The sequence below is a fragment of the Megalobrama amblycephala genome, linkage group LG17 (assembly GCF_018812025.1).
Source record: "Megalobrama amblycephala isolate DHTTF-2021 linkage group LG17, ASM1881202v1, whole genome shotgun sequence".
Lineage (NCBI taxonomy): Eukaryota > Metazoa > Chordata > Actinopteri > Cypriniformes > Xenocyprididae > Megalobrama > Megalobrama amblycephala.
In genome coordinates, this window is record NC_063060.1 from 20,746,935 (window position 1) to 20,767,743 (window position 20,809).

General features: G+C 34.1%; 1 protein-coding gene across 2 annotated transcripts; it reads right to left on the minus strand.

Annotated features, from left to right (window-relative positions):
* Positions 1–6,340: 6,340 nt before the first annotated feature.
* Positions 6,341–16,237, minus strand: ap1ar (adaptor related protein complex 1 associated regulatory protein). 2 transcript variants are annotated; one of them, XM_048164305.1, is made up of 10 exons: positions 15,905–16,236; positions 14,987–15,035; positions 14,510–14,536; positions 14,398–14,423; positions 11,172–11,268; positions 10,800–10,898; positions 10,014–10,081; positions 7,820–7,893; positions 7,599–7,706; positions 6,341–6,767 (listed from the first exon to the last, which is right to left on the minus strand). In XM_048164305.1, exons 1-10 carry the CDS (start codon positions 15,973–15,975, stop codon positions 6,490–6,492), a joined length of 897 nt encoding a protein of 298 aa, XP_048020262.1. In that variant the 5' UTR covers positions 15,976–16,236; the 3' UTR covers positions 6,341–6,489. The 2 variants fall into 2 exon arrangements, with proteins under 2 accessions (XP_048020262.1, XP_048020263.1); XM_048164306.1 differs by lacking the exon at positions 10,800–10,898 and having other exon boundaries at positions 15,905–16,237.
* Positions 16,238–20,809: the final 4,572 nt, after the last annotated feature.

A 20,809-nucleotide genomic window follows, 5' to 3' on the forward strand; every position in this document is an offset into this window, starting at 1 on the left:
CCTTTTGCTGTTATACCATACATTTATTATTATGTTACTGAAAAACTGTTGGTTTAATTATCCAGAACAAAACTGAAAATTATTAAGACCTTTGTCTCAAAATATATTCAATAATTTTAGCAATTCTTATTTGCTACTTAAATCTACAATATTTTAAAACACATAAAATATTACATTTATGTAGCGCAGAATCAATTTTGCACTGCTGCCCGCAATCACGACAAGGATCAGACAAATTTCCACGTGCATCTTGCATCGTGCATCTATCTATATATATATAATAGCCAGAGAAAAGCAGGGGTTTTGTTTAAAGGGGCTAAATTCATATTACCTTCTTATTAGCGACACCGGTGGTCGTTAAGTGAACTATGTGAGACTATAGTTTGAATGTATCCCTTTTTTTGCATGACATATTGACATTATAGTACAGAATGGCTCTTTCATCATTATGTGTCACTAAACGGAAGAGAAGCTCTCAGGAGTGTGGGTAAACATCAGCTTCATTTGATTTTCCTGGCAAAAACGTCCCGAGTCCTTCACATAATAATCATTATACAGGCTTTCATAGACAACTTGGGAGTCAAGGAAGGTCTCGTTTTCAGTTTCGTTCACACACTGGCAATAAAAATTGATTAATACATGACCATTTTTACAGATAGGCTATTCCCTTTAACAGGGCAAAGCAATGAGAAGAATATGGAAAAATATGGAGGAAAAACTCCAAAAATATCTGAAAGAAACTACTATGTTAAAAGTGTTTACAACACACCACTAGAGAGCCTTTTCTGAAAAGAAGCCTGAACTAATGAAAACCAAATATAACCAGAGTAAAGACAGAAACAGAAAAGGTGTGAGATTAAAAATAAATTAAAACACCATTTTTAACCCTTGTGCGGTCTTCATTTAAGGGACTACACTCGTGGTCTTCGGGGTCTCTGGAGACCCCGGGCAACAAAATGCAAGTTTGTAACAATATAATATATTTTTTAAAAAACAATGTAATTTTATTCTGTTTATTAATGTTTTTACTTAACATTTGCACAGTACTTGGAGGATTTGTGATATCTTTTAAATTTATATAAATAAATAAAAAAATATATATTTTTTTAATTATTATTATTTATTTTTTTTATGCAAAAGCAGCTTTTTATGTAAAATTCACTTTATAAAAGGCCCAGATTTCTAACTTTCATTCATGTGGATAACATGGATAATTTGACATGGTTTAGTGTAAGATTTTTGCCCATCTTTTGGAAAATGCAGTTATAAAATTAAAAAAACTAACATTTTTACCAGTAGATGGCTGCAGAGCTCCACTATTTGCTATGTGCTATTTGAATGACTGAAAGATGTCTTTTCACAAGTTTTTTTCACTTGGATTCATATCTAAATGTTATGAAATCACAATTATAACAATAAAAATTACTTTTTGTCAAAGTTTACCATTTTTTGTACTGAGAAAAAAAAAAAAATCAGTTTTTCAATAATATCATCAATAATGTAACCCACAAGACCCCAATTAGAAACTGGACAAAATCCATTCTCAAAATCAGAAACAATGCACAACACACACAGACAGAAATGAAGTGGCACACTTCCAAAAATGCAAAAAACATCCCCAATACAAAATGGACATACTCACACACACACACACACACGCACACACAAAAATAAAAATTATTTATTTTATTATTTTTATTATAAAATTATTATTGAAAAATTGATTTTGCCCTGCACAAAAAATGCTAAACTTTGACAAAGTAATTTTTATTGTTATAATTGTGATTTCATAACATTTAGATATGAATCCAACTGAAAAAAAAAAAAAAACTTGTGAAAAGATGTCTTTCAGTCATTCAAATAGCACATAGCAAATAGTGGAGCTCTGCAGCCATCTACTGGTAAAAGTGATAGTTTTTTTTTTTTTTTTTTTTTTTTTTTTTACTTTTAAAACTGCATTTTTCAAAAGATGGGCAAAAATCTTACACTAAACCAAGTTAAATTATCCATGTTATCCACATGAATGAAAGTTAGAAATAACTTATTTACATAAAAAGCTGTTCATGCATAAAAACCTATTTCAAAAAATATTTTTTTAATTTATTTATATAAATTTAAAAGATATCACGAATCTTCCAAATACTGCACAAATGTTGAGAAAAAAATGAATAAACAGAGTAAAATTACATTGGTTTTTAAAAAATATATTATATTGTTACAAAATTACATTTTGTTGCCCGGGGTCTCCAGAGACTTTTTTTTTTTTTTTTTACACTAACATAAAAACAAGATATCACTCCAATTTTTTTTTTATTTGTAGATCTTAAAAGTGTTAACACCCGTACAAAGTCTCATGCCATGTGGACAAAGAGAACTTTTTTTTTTTAAATTTGAGCAAACATCTTTTGTGGGTCAAAAAGACCCCGAAGACCGCACAAGGGTTAACTGCAGAAGAAAAAATATGGAAGACAAACTAGGGGAAAATAATATACCATACACCCTGTGTCCCCAACTGAAACAGACCAACATGTAACATCAAATTAATTTTCCCTCATAGAGATGCAAACAGACAGATGTAATATCATTATCTGTTTATTAGCAGTCAGATCTAACCCAAGGTCTTATGTTCTGGTCTGGAGATTGGATAATAAAAACTGTAATTACGTTCAGTGTATCTGAATGACAGGTTCATCACAAACAATCAGAACTGTAAAAAGAAATTTAAAGTTCTTCCAACACAAGGAAACATTTCAACAAATTGTGCAAGTTTAAGCTGTTGAAGAGTTGGGAAGCGCTTTGGAAATGTGAGTCCAGAGCCTTTCTTGGAATGTTCAGCATCCATTTTATTTTCCTCAAATTGAGAACAGCCAATATTATTTCAATATACACACTTCTCATAATGCAAAATAAGGCCTGGTAACAGTGTTTCCATTTGGGAATCAGTTAAAGCTACTAACCCATAAATATGCCACCATAAACACAGATAGGGCTGCATTTTCAAATGTCGTCATTTACAATCACTTGGACCTATTTAATTCTGACTGGTGGACAAACATTCATGTATCTTTGCAAATGTGCTCCCAAACACTTCAAACAGGAAGAGTTACATGGTCAACAGACTCAAAAGAAGAGGGGGGATCAACAACAAACACTGCATTAATCATACATACTTTACATTCTGATGACATGAATACATTTCTTTTGAGGTGTGCTGGTAGAATAAGAAAACGACACGACATGATTGTGCTGTACAGCTCTTGTGTGCGCTGATGTTCTGCACATCAGTCCTCAGAGACCTACAACTAGATTACAGACGCCGTCGCGTCAGACTCGAGTCTCCACTACTCTTAAAGGCCTTTAGTGTCTGCTTTACAATCCATTATATACAGATCAGAACTCATGAAAACATTTAAAAGCATTAGGTTGATTTCAGAATTCGAGGGAAATATGGGGGTCAATGGAAGAGGTTGTTCATCCTGTTCATGGCAGACAGAAAAAAAAAAAAAAAAAAAAAAAACAAGATGCTAATACCATCAGCAATTAAGTTACTTGATGTTCCACTATAGACCTTAGTCAGGTTAGACGCCATATTTAATTTTTGATAGGAATGAAAACGAGGCTGTGAAAGATAGAAAAACAGTTGCAAGTTGTGAAAATTACATGATCTAGGACCTTTATACAGTGTACTAATGTAAAGACAAAACATCTATCCCTCACAGCCTCATTTAAAATTATATATATATATATATATATATATATATATATATATATATATATATATATATTATTATATATTATATATAATATATATATATATTATTATATATATATATATATATATATATATATATATATATATATATATATATATATATATATATATATATGGCGTCTATATGGTGACAAAAATAATGTTCGGGTCATATTTCACTTTGAAATTAAATGGGGAAAAAAAAGATAATATCATACTATGAAAGAAAATATAAGCATATTTTTGGCCCAGTGTGATTTTGTGAAATGAGACATTTCACATCACAGGAAAAAGAATAATGTGTTGTATATAAGAATTCATGAAAATATTGTCACAATCGATGCCAAAAACATGCCTTATTTTCTTTGAGCAAAATATTTCTTTGACTTCACAACTTGTACATGTTCCTGAAAGATATGCACATCAAAATCATTGATCATTTTTAGATACAGTAAGACAGTATGAATTCATTCAGGATTATTCAACATCAGGATTATCAAAACCAGAGGTAGAATATGACGATCCATGTTACACCATGAAGTATTTTCCCTCTTTCTGATCAATTTTGTCCAAAAATGCAGAGTTTAAAAAGCTGGCTGTTTACGCTAGCTATTTCCAAGAAGTGTCGACCACAAACCCTTTGACCCACAGACACATACAGGCATATAATCAGTGACTATTTTAAAAGCACTTATGGAATTTAAATGTGTTCCAATGCATTTTTGTTTTCTCAAGGAAGAAAATTGTAGCCAAAAGGTATTTTGCTTCAAACTGTCCTGTGTCTCATATGCATCATACCAGGGCCCACATTCCCTGACAGTCACACACCTGTTATACCACATAATGTCTGATATAAGTGTTATCATATTAACCATGCAAAAGAAAAATTATGATGGTTCTGGAAAACATTTGTGGCTTTTGAGAAATTTCCCTCATCTTCTAAAATTGCACTTGATTTGGTTCTTTAATGAAAACTTCTGAAATAAGGCCGAACGACCGCAAGACATTGCTCACCCAGTTATCAAATGAAAGAAATAAAAATAAATTAGAGATGCATCTACTTATTCAAAACCAGAGCAAATAAACCCATGGAACACAAATCCTAATGAATCTGTGACCTAATGGAGTGAATCTCATGAAACTGGTCACAAACATGTCCAGGTCATATTTCATCCCGAAAGAAATTATATTTTGCATAAAGAAAATGAAGCATTCTGTTAGATCCATAAAGATTGTGACCACTGAGCACATTTCCCACCCAGTTCTCATTACCATAATGCAAAAAAAGAAAAGAAGCCACATTTAAATTGAGAAATGTATATACAGGGCTGCATTTATTGTATCGACTCCAATTTATGCTGATTTAAAAGTTAGAAATTCTTGTATCACAGTATTTTTTTTGTAATACTATGGAAGCTTGTTTCTGCCACTGAATTAAAAAAAAAAATCCTCAGAATTACGTGATATAAACTCGCAATTGTGAGTTATAAAGTCAGTATTGTGTTATATTATTATATAAACTCACAATTATAAAGTGAATTATAAAGTCCAGTTCTAAGGAAAAAATATTTTTCCCAGAATTCCGTATATATTTTGCAATTCTGACTTTATAACATACAATTGTGAGAAAAGTGAGAATTGCAAGTTTATATCTCACAATTCTGACTTTATTTCTCACAATTGTGAGTTTATATCTCAATTCTGTACGGAAGAGGATTAGGGCCAAGCAATAATAAAAAAAATAAAACCATCTCGAGATTAAAGTTGTTAAATTTCGAGAAAAAAAGTCAAAATAAAATGTTGAGAATAAAGTCATTAAATTACGAGAAAAAAGTCGTTAAATTTCGAGAACAAATTTGTTAAATTATGAGAAAAATGTCGTTAAATTGAGAAAAAAGTCAAGATAAAATGTTGAAAATAAACTCATTAAATTGAGAAAAAAGTCGTTAAATTACAAGAACAAATTCGTTAAATTACGAATTTGTTCTCATAATTTAACGACTTTTTTTCTCGTAATTTAATGACTTTATTCTCATAATTTAACAAGTTTATTCTCAACATTTTATCTCGACTTTTTTTCTCGAAATTTAACGACTTTTTTTCTTGAAATTTAACAAGTTTTTTCTCGTAATTTAATTAGTTTATTCTCAACATTTTATTTTGACTTTTTTCTCAAAATTTAACAACTTTAATCTCGAGATGGTTTATTTTTTTATTATTGCTTGGCCCTAATCCTCTTCCGTAATTCTGAGAAAAGAAGACAAAATTGTGAGAAATAAACTTGCAACTGTGAGTTATAATGTCAGAATTGTGAAATTAAAAAGTCACAATTACCTTTTTTTATTTAGTGGCGGAAACAAGCTTCCATATAATACAGACATCAGTAAAAATATTGAAAATAAAAATTAAACATACATCAAAGTAGTGAGAATGTCACAATGCTAGCTCTAATTATATATATATATATATATATATATATATATATATATATATATATATATATATATATATATATATATATATATAAACATTTTTTTGGGATAAATTATGACGATTTTCATGATATTCACCCAATGACAAACCATAAAAAGCATTTCTGTTCCTTGTATTTTCTCTCACACTGAGAATTATGAATTTCATTTAATACATTAATTTGAACTGACCGTCCGCAGTCACATCACACTGAATTGGAATGAGGCATTTGAAATCGCTGCAGTCTCACTGTCTCTTGCCGTAGACTATCTCTCTTGCTGGTCAGAGCTGGCCTTATGCTCCGCCTCCTCAGTGGGCGTGTCCAGTACTGGATTAACAAATCCCTCAAAGTCCTCGTCGCCATGGTCACCACTGTCCTCAGGATGTGCGCTGACAAAGTCGTTCTCCCACTCCAGAGCGTTGGAGTCCTCAGAGGTGGAGGTGGGGCCGCTGTCCAGCTGTTTCCCGCCAGGACGGAGCGCCGCTCGTAAAATGTCCTCCTCCGTTTTGGAACGTTCCCACGCAGGACCCATTCGGTTCATTCCTGTGTAATGCCACAAATGAATTAATTACAGTAAAGACGCATGGATTATATTAACCCTATTTGCTCTGTTAATTCATGTCCCTATGCAAAATTTATCAGTGCATGCCATTAAAAAAAACACCCCAAAAAACAATTCTGATAATTAATAATTTATTAATAATAATATTATTACTACTACTACTACTACTACTACTACTATTATTATTATTATTATTATTATTCGTGTTAATATTACATGGAGATGTAGATAAATTCTACTGTACAACAGTAATATATTTCTGTCACTATTTCTTTAAGTTAAACCGAACTTTTATTGTGACAGGTTGCCGTGAAGACCTTTGGGTTTCTGTGTGCTTATGATATAAGATAGAAGATAGTTTTTCTCAAATGAAACAGTAAAATTCTCACGAAGTGACTCTCAGTGCGGCTCTGGAGATGAAGTTCATGCATTCATGTCCTTTTTCCGAAATGCGGAAAGCATAGGGCCTTATATATATATTACACACTACATGAAAGGTAATAACCATAATAGGAGCACTTTAATTAAAACAGTGGTTCAGTGTTTGTTCACATTGCATTAACAGGCACATATTTTGATTTTATAAGTGTATTTGTACATGTTAAAATGTTAACCAAGATTAATAAACACTCCAAAATGCAAGTTAAACACTTACTTGGATGTGGCATTTAAAGCAAACAGAATCAAACAGCAAAGCATCAACATTCAAATTGGCATTTAGTGACTTGACTCCTTCATAGTGTGTATGGTGCTCATAAATGATTACTGAATGCAGGAAGCAAATGTTATCACAGTTCTGTGCAGTCACTCACCCTCCTCATCCTCCCACTCCAGGTCCAGTGATGTGGCGTCAGTCTTACTGGTGAAGTCCCAGCTGCTCTCGGTGTTCGGGGTCACCACATTCGTCTCAGAGCTGAGTCCTTAACACACAGACACAATTGATACAGATTTTTGCATTTAGAGATTCATATTTTTCATTTAAATTCATGTAGTCTAATAATATTCTAATTTCAGTGTGTTAAAGGGAACTGACTGTTTCCGCGAAATGCTTCAGATTGAGCCTTCACACTCTGCAGGTACACCTCGAACTCTCCATCCGACGCTTTGCTGGAGAAACACACACACAGTTACCTCATCCGCAGTGGTGTAATGTAACGAAGTAAAAATACTTCTTTACTGAACTTGAGTATTTTTGGGGAGAATCTGTATTTTACTTGAGTTTTTATATTTCTGTCAACTTTTACTTTTACTCCAATACATTTTCCAAAGCATTTTCGTTATTTACTACAAAATAAAGTCGGAAGAACACAGACTGCAAGCAAGCATGTGCAAACAAGTGCTCGCACAACCACGGTTGATTTCATTTTCCGGGTTGCGTCCGTTGCTGGAGCGGCTGAGAAGAGTGCGCTGTCATTATACAGTATGAGAGCGGCCTCTAGAGGCGAAATAAAAACTATCACTGATGCCTCGTAGAGTTTGTTTTGACACGTGACGTGAGGCTGCACGCTGAACAGAGCGGGACACTTCAAAAATGGATTTTTAAAACAAACTACAAAACGGTATGTTATACAGTGTACACTACAGTACATGTTTTCATATCATTATAAAGTAATTTGTTTGTTGAGTAGATGCTGCATTAGTGGAGAACAGTAGTATATTTGCCATCGAGGCTGAGGATGCTAGTAGTAAATACCTTAAGCGGATAAAACAATGTGACAAAAACACCAACTGTTTAATGTCACGATTGTTAACATTCATTTGCATTAGTTTATATATTCGTTTATATCCATTTGTTCACTGTTATGCATTCATTACCCAGTGAAGTTGCATATTTAAACTGTATTCTCATCATGCAGCGACAGAAACATAAATATGAAATGTATTCGATTTCAGTTCTTTTTTTTTATTGGCACTGTAACACATATTTTGATTAGATAATCATCAAGTTTTCTAAAATAGAGCCAAATAATGTGTGAAAGTATACATATAAAGAATAATATATAATTAATATATTACTATATTTTATATTTAAAACATTTTGCCTTTTTTAATTAAAAGAAAACAAAATGTAAGAAAGAGTTAAAACTGAACACAATCTTGCTGCTCAAACTGTGTATATAAAAATGTAATACTTTTTTTGCTTCTTTTGTATTTTTACATTTACTTGTACTTTTACTTTCAGTACTTAAGTACACTGTTAAAAGTAATACACTATCTACTCAAAATTTTGGCAACAGATTACAAGCAATTTTGTTAATTCAATTCAATATATAAGAATTGAGTCAGAATGAATCAAATTAATTCCTTAAAAGTCAAACATTTAAAATGTGTAAAATTAGCAAAAACCACAAACTGACATAAAAAGCAAAGAGTCAAACCACCCAACTAAAAGAAACACTGATCACCATAATGGTGATCAAATATTTTCAATGAAATCAACATCTAAAGCTCTGTTAATTCTTGTGTTTCTCTTTCCTTCAATGATTCTGCTTATCATCACCAGGTGTCTTCAATGTTGGCAATAAAAAATAAAAAATTCATCTTTGACGTCTGTCTGTCCACTCGTTTTAAATGGTTGACATTTAAGGAATGAATTCCATTAATTCTAACTCAATTCTAATTGTTGAATTTAATTAATAATATTGCTTGTAATCTGTTGCCAAAATTTTATTGAGTAGATATAGCGTATTACTTTTTATAGTGTACGTTTAATATCAAAAAAATCCTTTTCATACTACAAAAAATACCACATACTTTAAACCTTTTACTCAAGTAATATTCTAAACAGTGACTTTAACATCTACCAAAGTCATTTTCTGGTAAGATATCTACTTTTACTCAAATATGGCTTTCAAATACTTTATCCACCACTGCTCATCCATCTGCAAAACACTGTTAGATACGTGTAGAGCATGACAGTCTGATGAACCTCTTATTACAGTAAAACTGTAGAAGTGAAGATTTTGTCAGATGCATATAATGAAAAAACGTTGGCCAAATTATGCAGCTCTACAAACAAGCATTTTTTTTGATTTTTTTGGCAATCATAAAAATGGCAAAAATGGAAGATATTTCTCAAGAAAAGTCTTGCTTCATTTGTTTCCACATGCCACTTGGTTTGATAATCCGTGTCTAATGCAAAGACACTCATACATTCTTAAGTGTTCAAAATGTTTTTGGGGTCACTGAATACCGTTTGCATTCTCTTCAGGGCAGAATGAACTTACGGTTTGTGCCGAGGGTCATCGCTCTCTGGTTCTGATCTGGGTTTGGTCCTCTGCGGCTGCTGCTTCCCCTGAAACAGGACATTTTAAGAATGACGACTGACTCACTTCCACTAATATTTGCTAATACAAGTGCTATGGTATCGCTCAGATTTACAAAAACAGCAACAACAACAACAAGGCTAAAATTACTTCTAACTGTTTGTGCCAAAGTTTAGTGCCCTACTGGGAAACAGACACCAAATGTAATATTAGCAGATGGTCAGACACACAAATCACGGTGGAAAGCAAAATTAGAGAAAGTAAAAATGAACAGAAGACATGAGGGCAAATAAACAAGAAAAATGCTAATAAAAACAGTGAGAGGCATGAGAGGCATGTAGTTTAGGATAGTTAGTTTTAGGTGGAGAAGGTTTTCTTGGAAGCAGATCGATTTTACTTTAATCAGCATTAAGTGCTGGGTTTATTCAGAAGAAGTTGATCAATATTTGATGCTGGACCAACATTAAGAGCCTTCAATCCTGTTTATAAGTCCCTGATCTCAAATATTCATTGCGTTATAACAATCAATATACAGTACGTTTTAAAGATGAGTAATTTCAACAAAAATACATGATATACAATGCATAACTTTAAAACTCAAATCAGTTTTTTTTTCCTGTTCAAATCAAATTTGATACATATAGATTAGACAGAACTGAAGGCATGTCATAAATGAGAAGGATGTGGCTGAAGGTAAGTAGGCGGGGTTAAGAGAAGGGCTGGGCGCGCTCAGTGCGAACGCCTCACCTCCTTTAGCTTTCGTTCCTTAGCGAGCCGCGCTGCCTCGCGCTGGGCTGCAAAAACAGCCTCCTCTTCTAGCCTTAACTTCTCCTCTTCTGCCACTAACTGGGCAGAAATCACAACAGGAAGGGAAGGTTAACTAAACTCAGCTGGGGTGAAAACCAAAGCAATGGAAAACAACAAATAAAACCATAAACTCAAAGTAAGCTCTAACTTAAAGGTAAAAACATTGTTTTGTGGCAACATGTTTTGACCTTAAACATTTAAATATTTCAAGTTAACATAAGATCTTGTTTACATTATAAACAAGTTTCTGGTCTTATTGTGAACATTTCATCAGGGCACATGTGATGGGGGTACGGATGTGACCCGCTGTACCTCAGCATTCAGCTTTTTGTCGATCAGGGCTTGTTGGTCTGTGATGGCAGCATAGCGTTGCTCTTTCAAGTGGCTGATCTCCTCTTCGCTAATAGGTCTGGACCAATGACAGAAGACAGAGTAGAGTTCAGAGTCTCCATCAGCCAATCAAAATCTATGTGACCTCATGCCATGATGTGATGTACTGATCTGACAGGAATGTGACTAATTACAGTCCATAAAATGGCTAGTCTTGACAAATATGAAATCAATATATTAGAAATAAGTCTTGCACTTTTTGTGGACAATATCCATCATACTATCCATAAACAGTTTAAAAGTTAAACAGTTTATGCTCAGACTGATGCAACAAAATTGATGTCACCGTCTTCAAATCAAAGTCGTCTTACACTAATATAATATGATAATATGTATCTTTTCCTTGTTAATCAGACTTTTTGTCCTAACCAGCAACAAAGGCGATAAGCAACGAGCGTCAGAGCATCATAATTACTGTAGTTACCATGTTCTGAACATCACATGCTTTGTTTTTCCCATCAAATGTAATCTAACTAGGTGGTTGAATAAAAATATTTGGACTTTATATTCAAAAATGACCTCAAGTTAGCATCAGCTAGCTAGTTAACTAGCCAGTTAGCATCAGCTAGCAATATTATTCAAATAGGGTGATTTTCAACATCGTTCATTAATAAATATTCATATTTATCTAGTGCAATTTTGGCTTGTCTTTTTATTTTTAAGCTAAAACTGCTTGTACTCTTTTGCTGTAAATGTATAAAGCAAATTGCTTTGTCTGAGTGGGGCATTTTACCAAAACGCCCCCTTGGTACAAATTTAATTTTTGTTAAAAATCTAAACTTGAAAACTCTGAACATTTTTTCATAATTGGCTTATAATTTATGTCATTATTTTAATTAATTTAAATTAATTTATTAATCAGTTACGTTTTTTTATAAGTTGAATATGGAAGGCGTGGGACGTAGCGCAAGCGTTTTGAACTGCGAGACGCATAGGGTTGCAAACTTCCGGGAATTTTCAAAGCTGGAAACTTTACATGGAAATTAATGGGAATAAACAGGGAATTTGCAAAATTGCAGGTTAGCCTATAACAGGGTATTTAAATGTAGTTGAAAAAAACATCTTGCAGCATAATTTTGGTTAAAACAACCATATTTAATGCAATTTTACTTGAATTTTTACCCTGCACATTCCTCAATCACATTCACACAGCACACTACTTACTGCAGGGCTATTGAGGCCACACCCCCTGCATGCACTGTGAATTCCCCCAGTCCATATCATGCACATTTGATCAAAAAATACAGAAAAAAATAGTAATATTGTGAAACATAACTACAATTTAAAATAATGGTTTTCTATTTTGATAAACATAAAAATTTCATTTATTTGTGTGATGCAAAGCTGAATTTTCAGCATCATTACTCCAGTCTTCAGTGTCACATGATCCTTCAGAAATCGTTCTAACATGCTAATTTGATACTCAGTTATCAATGTTGGAAACAGTTGTGCTGCTTAATATTTTTTTATAACCTGTGATACTTTTTTCAGGATTCTTTGTTGAATAAAAATATAAAGAACAGCATTTATTTAAAACAGAAATCTTTTGTAACAATATTTTTCTTTCTTTTTTTCGAAATAAATGAATACTGTTATTCAGCAAGGATGTGTGAAATTGATTAAAAAGTGATATTAAAGTGATATTGTTAGAAAAGATTTCTATTTCGAATAAATTCTGTTCTTTTTAACTTTTTATTAATCAGTGAATCCTGAAAATAGTATTACAGATTCCAAACAAAAAAAAAAAAAAAAAATTTAGCAGCACATATGTTTCAAACAATGATAATAACTAAGTATCAAATCAGCATATTAGAATGATTTCTGAAGGATCATGTGACACTTAAATAACACATAATTGCTGCAATATATATATTTATTATATATATATATATATATATATATATATATATATATATATATATATATATATATATATATATATATATATATATATATTTTTTTTTTTTTTTTTTTTTTTTTTTTTTTACTAAATTAGAATTAATTGAATGCAAAAAATAAACAACTGTTATTTCATGTTTATATTTGTTTTTATACAATACATTTTATATAAATATTAAAAATGTATATAAATTTCCGAAAATTTCCAATTAATTCCCATAAATTCACATAAATTCCTGTTAAGTTTCCAAATTGGAATATTTCCAAAATTCCCCAGGTTAAGTTCCCGTGGAAAGTTTCCGGAAATTTACCGGAAACTTTCCGCCCCTTTGCAAACCTAGAGACGCGTTACACTTTCTTCCCAAGTTCAATATGGAAGGCGGTCTGGCAGAAGCTAGATATTTTACTTGTTAAATATGTATATTTTTCTTATACAAACACATCAATTTTTATTTTAAAGTGAACTAATCCTTTAACACGACTTTGAATATCATTTTGTGTGACCTTTATAGCCATAATGGATAATTCAAAATAAATTAAAAGAAACAAAAACATTCAAACGTGTATTCTATGACAAACATTGTTTCAGTCACTCAGTGTATATTTTTAATTGTGTTAAAAGGGTGTAATATTTATGATAACGTGCTTATCAATTTCGTTGCAAGTGCAGCGTGCTTGCAGAGAAAGCTCCACCCACATGCTCTTCTGATTGGCTGTGATTTTTGATTGATTCTGTTGTATCTCATAGTCGTAGCGATTGGTGTGGATAGACAAATTGCTTGTCGCTGGAATCTTATCGCTTCGTGTCTGGTTAGGACCCCGTGTTATGCAGCAAAATTATAGGATTATGAGGAGAAAATGTTCTAGTAAATGTTAAAAAACAGTTTACAGCTGCCACAAAGGAAATATAAATTAACATGTCTGCAGTCTGTTTAAATAAAACTTGAAAACCAGTCAGGCAAGTGACATTACTCTAAAGCACCAGTCAAGTCAAGTTTATACAGTTACACAGCCAAGTGTTGCTACTTGCTATATAATATATATTTCTTTACATCAGTTTACTATATGTGCTGTATGCTGGTAAATTTGGACGTATTTTACAGTATATTCAACTTTTAATATATTGAAAGGTGATAAATAGTTTATAATTTTCGATGATATAACAATCAAGCTGTTGAGATCTGCTATATAGTACATACTGCTTAACTTGAGTGTACTGTAAAAGAGTCAAAATTAAATAAGACCATACCTGGGGCAGCTTTGCGAGCTCTCACCCTGAAAAAGAAGGCAAAAGTGTTGACGTCTAAACAAAGGAGGAATATTATAAGAACACGAGTGTGTTTCTTTAAATGTGTCCTCACCTCGTCGCTCTCCACAAGGTTCTCAAACTGTAACAGAACGCATGGATGTCACTCAAACTACACAGCGATAACAATGTATTTATATACAGTCAAACCAAAATATATTCAGACACCTTGAACATTTCATTCATTAATACAGTTTATTCACTATAGTTTAAAAAAATGGTAAGATCTCAGAGTTAAACTGTGTCAGAAAAAAGTAATCTTAATTATGTTACACTTAAGCAAAACATGGTCAGGTCAAAGTGTCTGAATAATTTTTGGTTCCAAATTTTTATCAATTTTACTGGTAGTCCACTGTATGAAGAATTTTTGGGTATAATATGTCAGAGTTTATTTTGCTATCCTCACTTACATAAATGAACTATAGTGTCCTGCACCCTCTAATAAAAATATATCAAAAATATTAAAAATGTCTGAATAATTTTTGGTTTGACTGTATAATTTTCAATTTTAAATAAATTATGATGGCTGTACCTCAATGGTATAATGTTCCCCAGCAGTGGTACTTCTGAAGTACTTAGACCTATTGGCAATAAATAAATAAATAAATAAATGAAATCATCAGGCCAGACTGCTTTATATTTAAAAAATATATATATATTTAAGTAACATTGTCCAATATCATCAATATCAAAAAAAAAAAAAATCTGAGATTTTGCTTTTCAAAATATTAATAATCATTACAGACAACATATAAAAACAAAAGAGTAACCATTCCTGGTTTAGATCCTATAAATAAATTAAGATATAGATAAATTACACAAAGCTGATGTCCCAGGGCGGATTCACAAGAGGACTCTGGGCGGGGTCCAGAGATCAGACATCAACTAATGCGGAAACTAGAGTAGCGTTGATGAGTCGAGTCATTCAGGCGAGTCGGTTCGCTCGGACAGTTCGTTTAAAAAACGGATTCGAATCATTGCTCAAAAGTGTGAAATAGAAGTTCAAATGTGTCATTCATCGCTGCGCATTTTTATGCATCCAGTAAATATTATAATAATTAAATACTTAATTGCGTCCCTTATCAAAATATAAATTACATATGCATATTTTCTCCCTAGCAGTTAAGTGAATCACAAACGTGATGCAAATCGGCTCACGTAAATCATTCAAAAGATTCGTTTCAAAGGAACGATTCGTTCGCTAAATAAACATTGCTAATGGGACTGATATCAGTTGCATTCAACCAAAACTCTGCGTATTTAATGTAATAGTTAAGCTGTGTTAATATATAGGCTTTTATTCTTTATTACAAGATCCAGAGACTTTCACCGGCTCTACGAGTGCTCAATGCAATGCACCTGACAACAGGCGAATCAAGCTGCCAAAGATCACAAGATACTATTTTGTTTAAAAACTTAATATTAAATAACAACCCCATGAATGACTCACCCTCCTCCTCTTTGTATCCTGTTTGCTTCCCTTCTAAAGAGCCCAAAACACTGAGCCCAGCAGTTCCCCATGGCATGCACGGATCAGGTGTACCCAGCTACTCTTCCATTCCTGATCCGTATCCTGCTTCTTTACTCATTGCTCCGGATACGAGGACTGTATTTTGCATGACTCGTTTAAGCGCGGGCACGCGACCGGTTCGCGCAGGTGAGTCACCTGCGGACACTTCGCTCGCGCAGCGGCATCATTCATCGCCCATAGGGTCGCGTTCTCAGCTCTGGCCTAAGAACCTCTATTGTTTCTTCTTCCTGACAACTCATACATGTGATTAATGTTTAAACTACGGCAAGTCGCGAGGCTCAAGTGCTGTAATGACGTTTCTGAGACACTGGGGGCCGACAGAGATCATCCATACCTAAAATTACCATGGTAACCACAGTTTCCACTAATTTATTATAGTTGGGCAACTGGAATATAACTGTAGTATAATTGAAAATAAACTAAATCGACATATTTTAATGATTTCTGAAGCATCACGTGACACTGAAGACCGGAGTATAATAGCTAATGATGCTGAAAGTTCAGCTTTGTGTCACAGGAATAAATGACATTTAAAATATATTCAAATAAGAAAGTTATTTACAAAATAATATTTACATATTACAGTTTTGGCTGTAGTTTTAATCAAATAAATTCAGTAGTGAATATTATTAAATTTATAATTCTAATGTAAATGAATACAAATCTAAGAGATCTTTGGATATCAGACACGTACATATGGAGGATCATCTGTGTCTCCTCTGACTCAGAAACATGGGGTCTCATGTATTACTTCATCAAAACCAGACCCTGCTGGTTTTTTAAGGTCAAGGAGGATTAAAATCATATTAGCCAACGTACTTTGACGCTTGATTTCAGGGAGCGCAAATTGCTCCTAACAGCAGGTAAAGCCGAGCGCCTAGATTGCACGCCAGGTACGGCGACACCACCTTTACGGGCCGTCGGTCTGAAACATTCACGTGTGATTACGCTCCTACACGTTTACACGCGCATGAACGTACAGATAAAGCCACACATACACCTGCTCCTATCAGCAGGCCAGTGGGGCTCTTAATGAAAAGTAGATTATACCTGTAGACAGAAGACCTCTGTACTCGTGACACAGGTGGGACGACTGTTGAGATCCAAATGCTTGGCAAAGGTGCTGGAAAAAGAGTGTCAGTTTTACGGATGTTTGTCGAGGAGGACGTCATTACCCGTGGTCATTTACCATGAAGGTTAACCTCCGAACACATAAAATGACTCATTGCTTTCTGCCGTATAGAGCTAATGCTCTCCATATGGAAGCATTATGAAGCTCTTTGTTCAACTGGATTTGCTAAATGTCTCTAATTCTGCACAGACACAAACTAAATTTGTCTGCATGCATTAGAGCAGTGGTTCTCAAACTTTTTAGCGTGGAGTACCCCCTGACGGGATCACCATCCTTCTGCGTACCCCCTCTCTTCCACTTCGACTGCAGTCACACCTTTTCCATTAAGGGACAATATTTGCCCCCTAAATTTTCCAGTGCATATTTTTACGTTTATGAATAACTTTATAAAATAAATAATGTTTTAAATAAAAAATGTTCAATAGAGAAATATGCAATGATGGTAAAACCAAGAAAAAAAAACTTTTAAATATTAAAATAAAACCGCCAGTAGGTGGCAGCAAGTCACTGTTTTTATGAGTGAGTCATCGAGTCATTCATTCAGTAACGAAGCAAGTGGTTGTGAATGAATCATTGAATCTTTGACTCTCATGATTCGTTCAAAGCCGCATTCGTGTGTTGTAGTTGTGCTCTGGTTTTCGTTAGAAATATTTTTTCGTTGCAAAATAGAATAAATACTGACAGTACTGTGTTTAAAATGTACGTTTTGTTTTTTGACCTGTTGTATAATAATGCACGTTTGCAGTCATGTGGATATTTGGGTACAACTGCATTCTTCCTCGTTATCAACATTAAATACAAGAACTCACACAAGGTATGTTTTTGTATCGGAAAAAGTTTGAGTCTTAAATCGAAATTAATCCACTATCTGTGTCTATATTTGTTCTTCATGCTAGTAAGTGCTCAATCCCCACTTTTACAAAAGTGCATTGTCGAGAACAGCATTAATTTAGCGCGATTTAAGGCAGCAGATTCGGCACGCAATCTATCATATGCATGCTAAGGCAATTTGATTAAATGTAATGGATTTACGGCATTTTGCCAGTTAGAAATACATGCTCGGTTTTAATATTATTTTAAGGTATGGTTAAGTTAAATTAACTACTCCGCATTTTGTTCGCGTACCCCTTTTTGTCACCTCACGTACCCCCAGGGGTACGCGTACCCCAGTTTGAGAAACACTGCATTAGAGCATGTGTGATACATTCTGCAGTTGGTGAAATGTTTAACCTGCAAAGACTAATGAGACCTTCCTCAGTTTTTGAGCCTGCGGCCATATGCTTTTTCTTCCTTTAGATTCTGTGCACTGCATCTTAGGCCGTTTACACCTGGTATTAAGATGCGTTTTGGTCGATTGGATCACAAGTGGACGACGCTAAATACAGGTGTAAAAGGGGTCTAAAATGTTTTAAGCTTGTTTACTTTTAACCATTTCCAGAGGTAGTTGAAAACACAGTAGACGAGATTGCTTTAGTAGTGTAACGCTTATGTGGTGGAATGTGTTTGAACCATAGACTGTAAAAAAGGATGGACGACGCTCCTTCACTCTCTTCCATTGTAGTAAGTGAAGCCGCCGGTGTGTCAATATGGTGCTGACAGAGTCTCTTGAGTCTCGAGTCTGCGCATAGTGAAGCTGAAGCCCGAGTCTGTGAAGTAGTGAGCGCAAAGTGGAGCCACAATATCAAGGTCCCGTCCACACTCCTGCAGAATCAGTTAATACTGCAGAACAACTCATTATGTTGGTGTGAAATAAACAGTTCTGGAAATGCAAAAAATTAAAGTTAAAGCTTCAATCTCCTCCCGAAAATCCAGAAAAAAATTCTGTTGGTGCTTCAATGGTTACTTCACTCAGAGAAGCTGTCAATTTCAACTGTCAATCATAACGTCAAAACCCATTTTTTATAGCATCAAATAACTAACTAAAAACAAACTTATTTAAAGAATGAACACTTTAAAGGGTTAGTTCACCCAAAAATTTAAATTCTGTCATTTATTACTCACCCTCATGCCGTTCCACACCCGTAAGATGTTCGCATATTAAGATATTTTTGTTGAAATCCGATGGCTCCGTGAGGCCTGCATATAGTGATGGCTGATTTCAAAACACTGCTTCATGAAGCTTCAGAGCGTTATGAATCAGCGTGTTGAATCAGCGATTCAGAGCGCCAAAGTCACGTGATTTCAGCATTTTGGCGGTTTGACACGCGATCTGAATCATGATTCGACACAGAAGAATCATAACGCTCCGAAGCTTCCTGAAGCAGTGTTTTGAAATCGGCCATCACTAAATAAGTCGCTATTTAGTTTTTTTGGTGCACCAAAAATATTTTTGTCGCTTTATAATATTAATATTGAGCCACTGTACTCACATGAACTGATTTAGATGTGTTTTTAGTACCTTTATGGAGAGGAAATGTCATTGCTCCCTATGCAGGCCTCACGGAGCCATCGGATTTCAACAAAAATATCTTAATTTGTGTTCCGAAGATTAACAAAGGTCTTACAGGTGTGGAACGGCATGAGGGTGAGTAATAAATGACATTATTTTCATTTTTGGGTGAACTAACCCTTTAACTAACATCCGCGTGATAAAGACTGCCTAATGTGTAATTTGACTGTTTAGTTTGTATCACTCACGTCCCATTACATTACATGGAGAGCGGGGTTTATGACCTATACTGCATCCAGCCACTTGGGGGCGAACAAGACACTTTGGCTTCACTTTTCAGGACTTGTGTGGTATGCTTGTTTTGAAAAGCCACAAAAGACTGCACAGGTGCAAAACAGACGTGCTACTTGGCCGTCGGGTGTCGAGCGTCGGTTTGGTGTGTCAGGGCAATTTTGGACCCAGACACTGCCAACGTGATCCAGCTAGCAGTCTGCTTTCATCGCCACTAGTTCGTCTGCGTCCACTTGGTGTGTTCCGGGCCTTACACACACTCACAGCGTTCAGCGGTCTTACAGCTGTCAGAGCAGAAACGAAAGCTGAATGCTGCCCGTATGTTTTTCTGTTGTGTCCGTGCGCTTTCAAATGTAAATTGTGTTAACTTATTTTGTCCATTAGATTGAAAGATCTGAAAAAAAACATACATTTACCTTGAAGAAATCAGGACCGAAGTGGTTGAAAGTGGACAAAATAGACAGATTAAAACACCAGGTGTAAACTTGAATGTGTCTCCCGTGTCTACTTGTGATCCAATCGACCAAAACGCATCTTAATACCAGTTGTAAACAGGTAGTGTTGGGGGTAACGCATTACAAGTAACGCAAGTTACATAGTCAGATTACTTTTCAGTAACTAGCAAAGTAATACATTACTTTTAAATTTATAACAAAATATCTGACTATACTTTTTCAAATTAGTAACGCAAATTACTTTTTTTTCCCATTTATTGACTGACAGCTCTCCTGTTCCAATGTTGAGAGAAATCAGGAGTAAGTACAGAGGTGTTGTGTGTGCTGTGTGAACATGATGGTTGTTCTAGACTAGTTCTAGCCTAAATGTGAGCATACATTTACTCATTTACTTCTTCTCCTGCATCCTGTTTTTATGTATCTTGAATGGCAGCACAGATGAAAGGTTTGTTTGAGCTGCGCCCTCTACTGTACAGCCATGAATTTGCATTTCCTTCATCCTGAGGCTTATTCATTTCACTTTTGGTGTGAAAGGGCCTTTACATTTGCCAAAAATA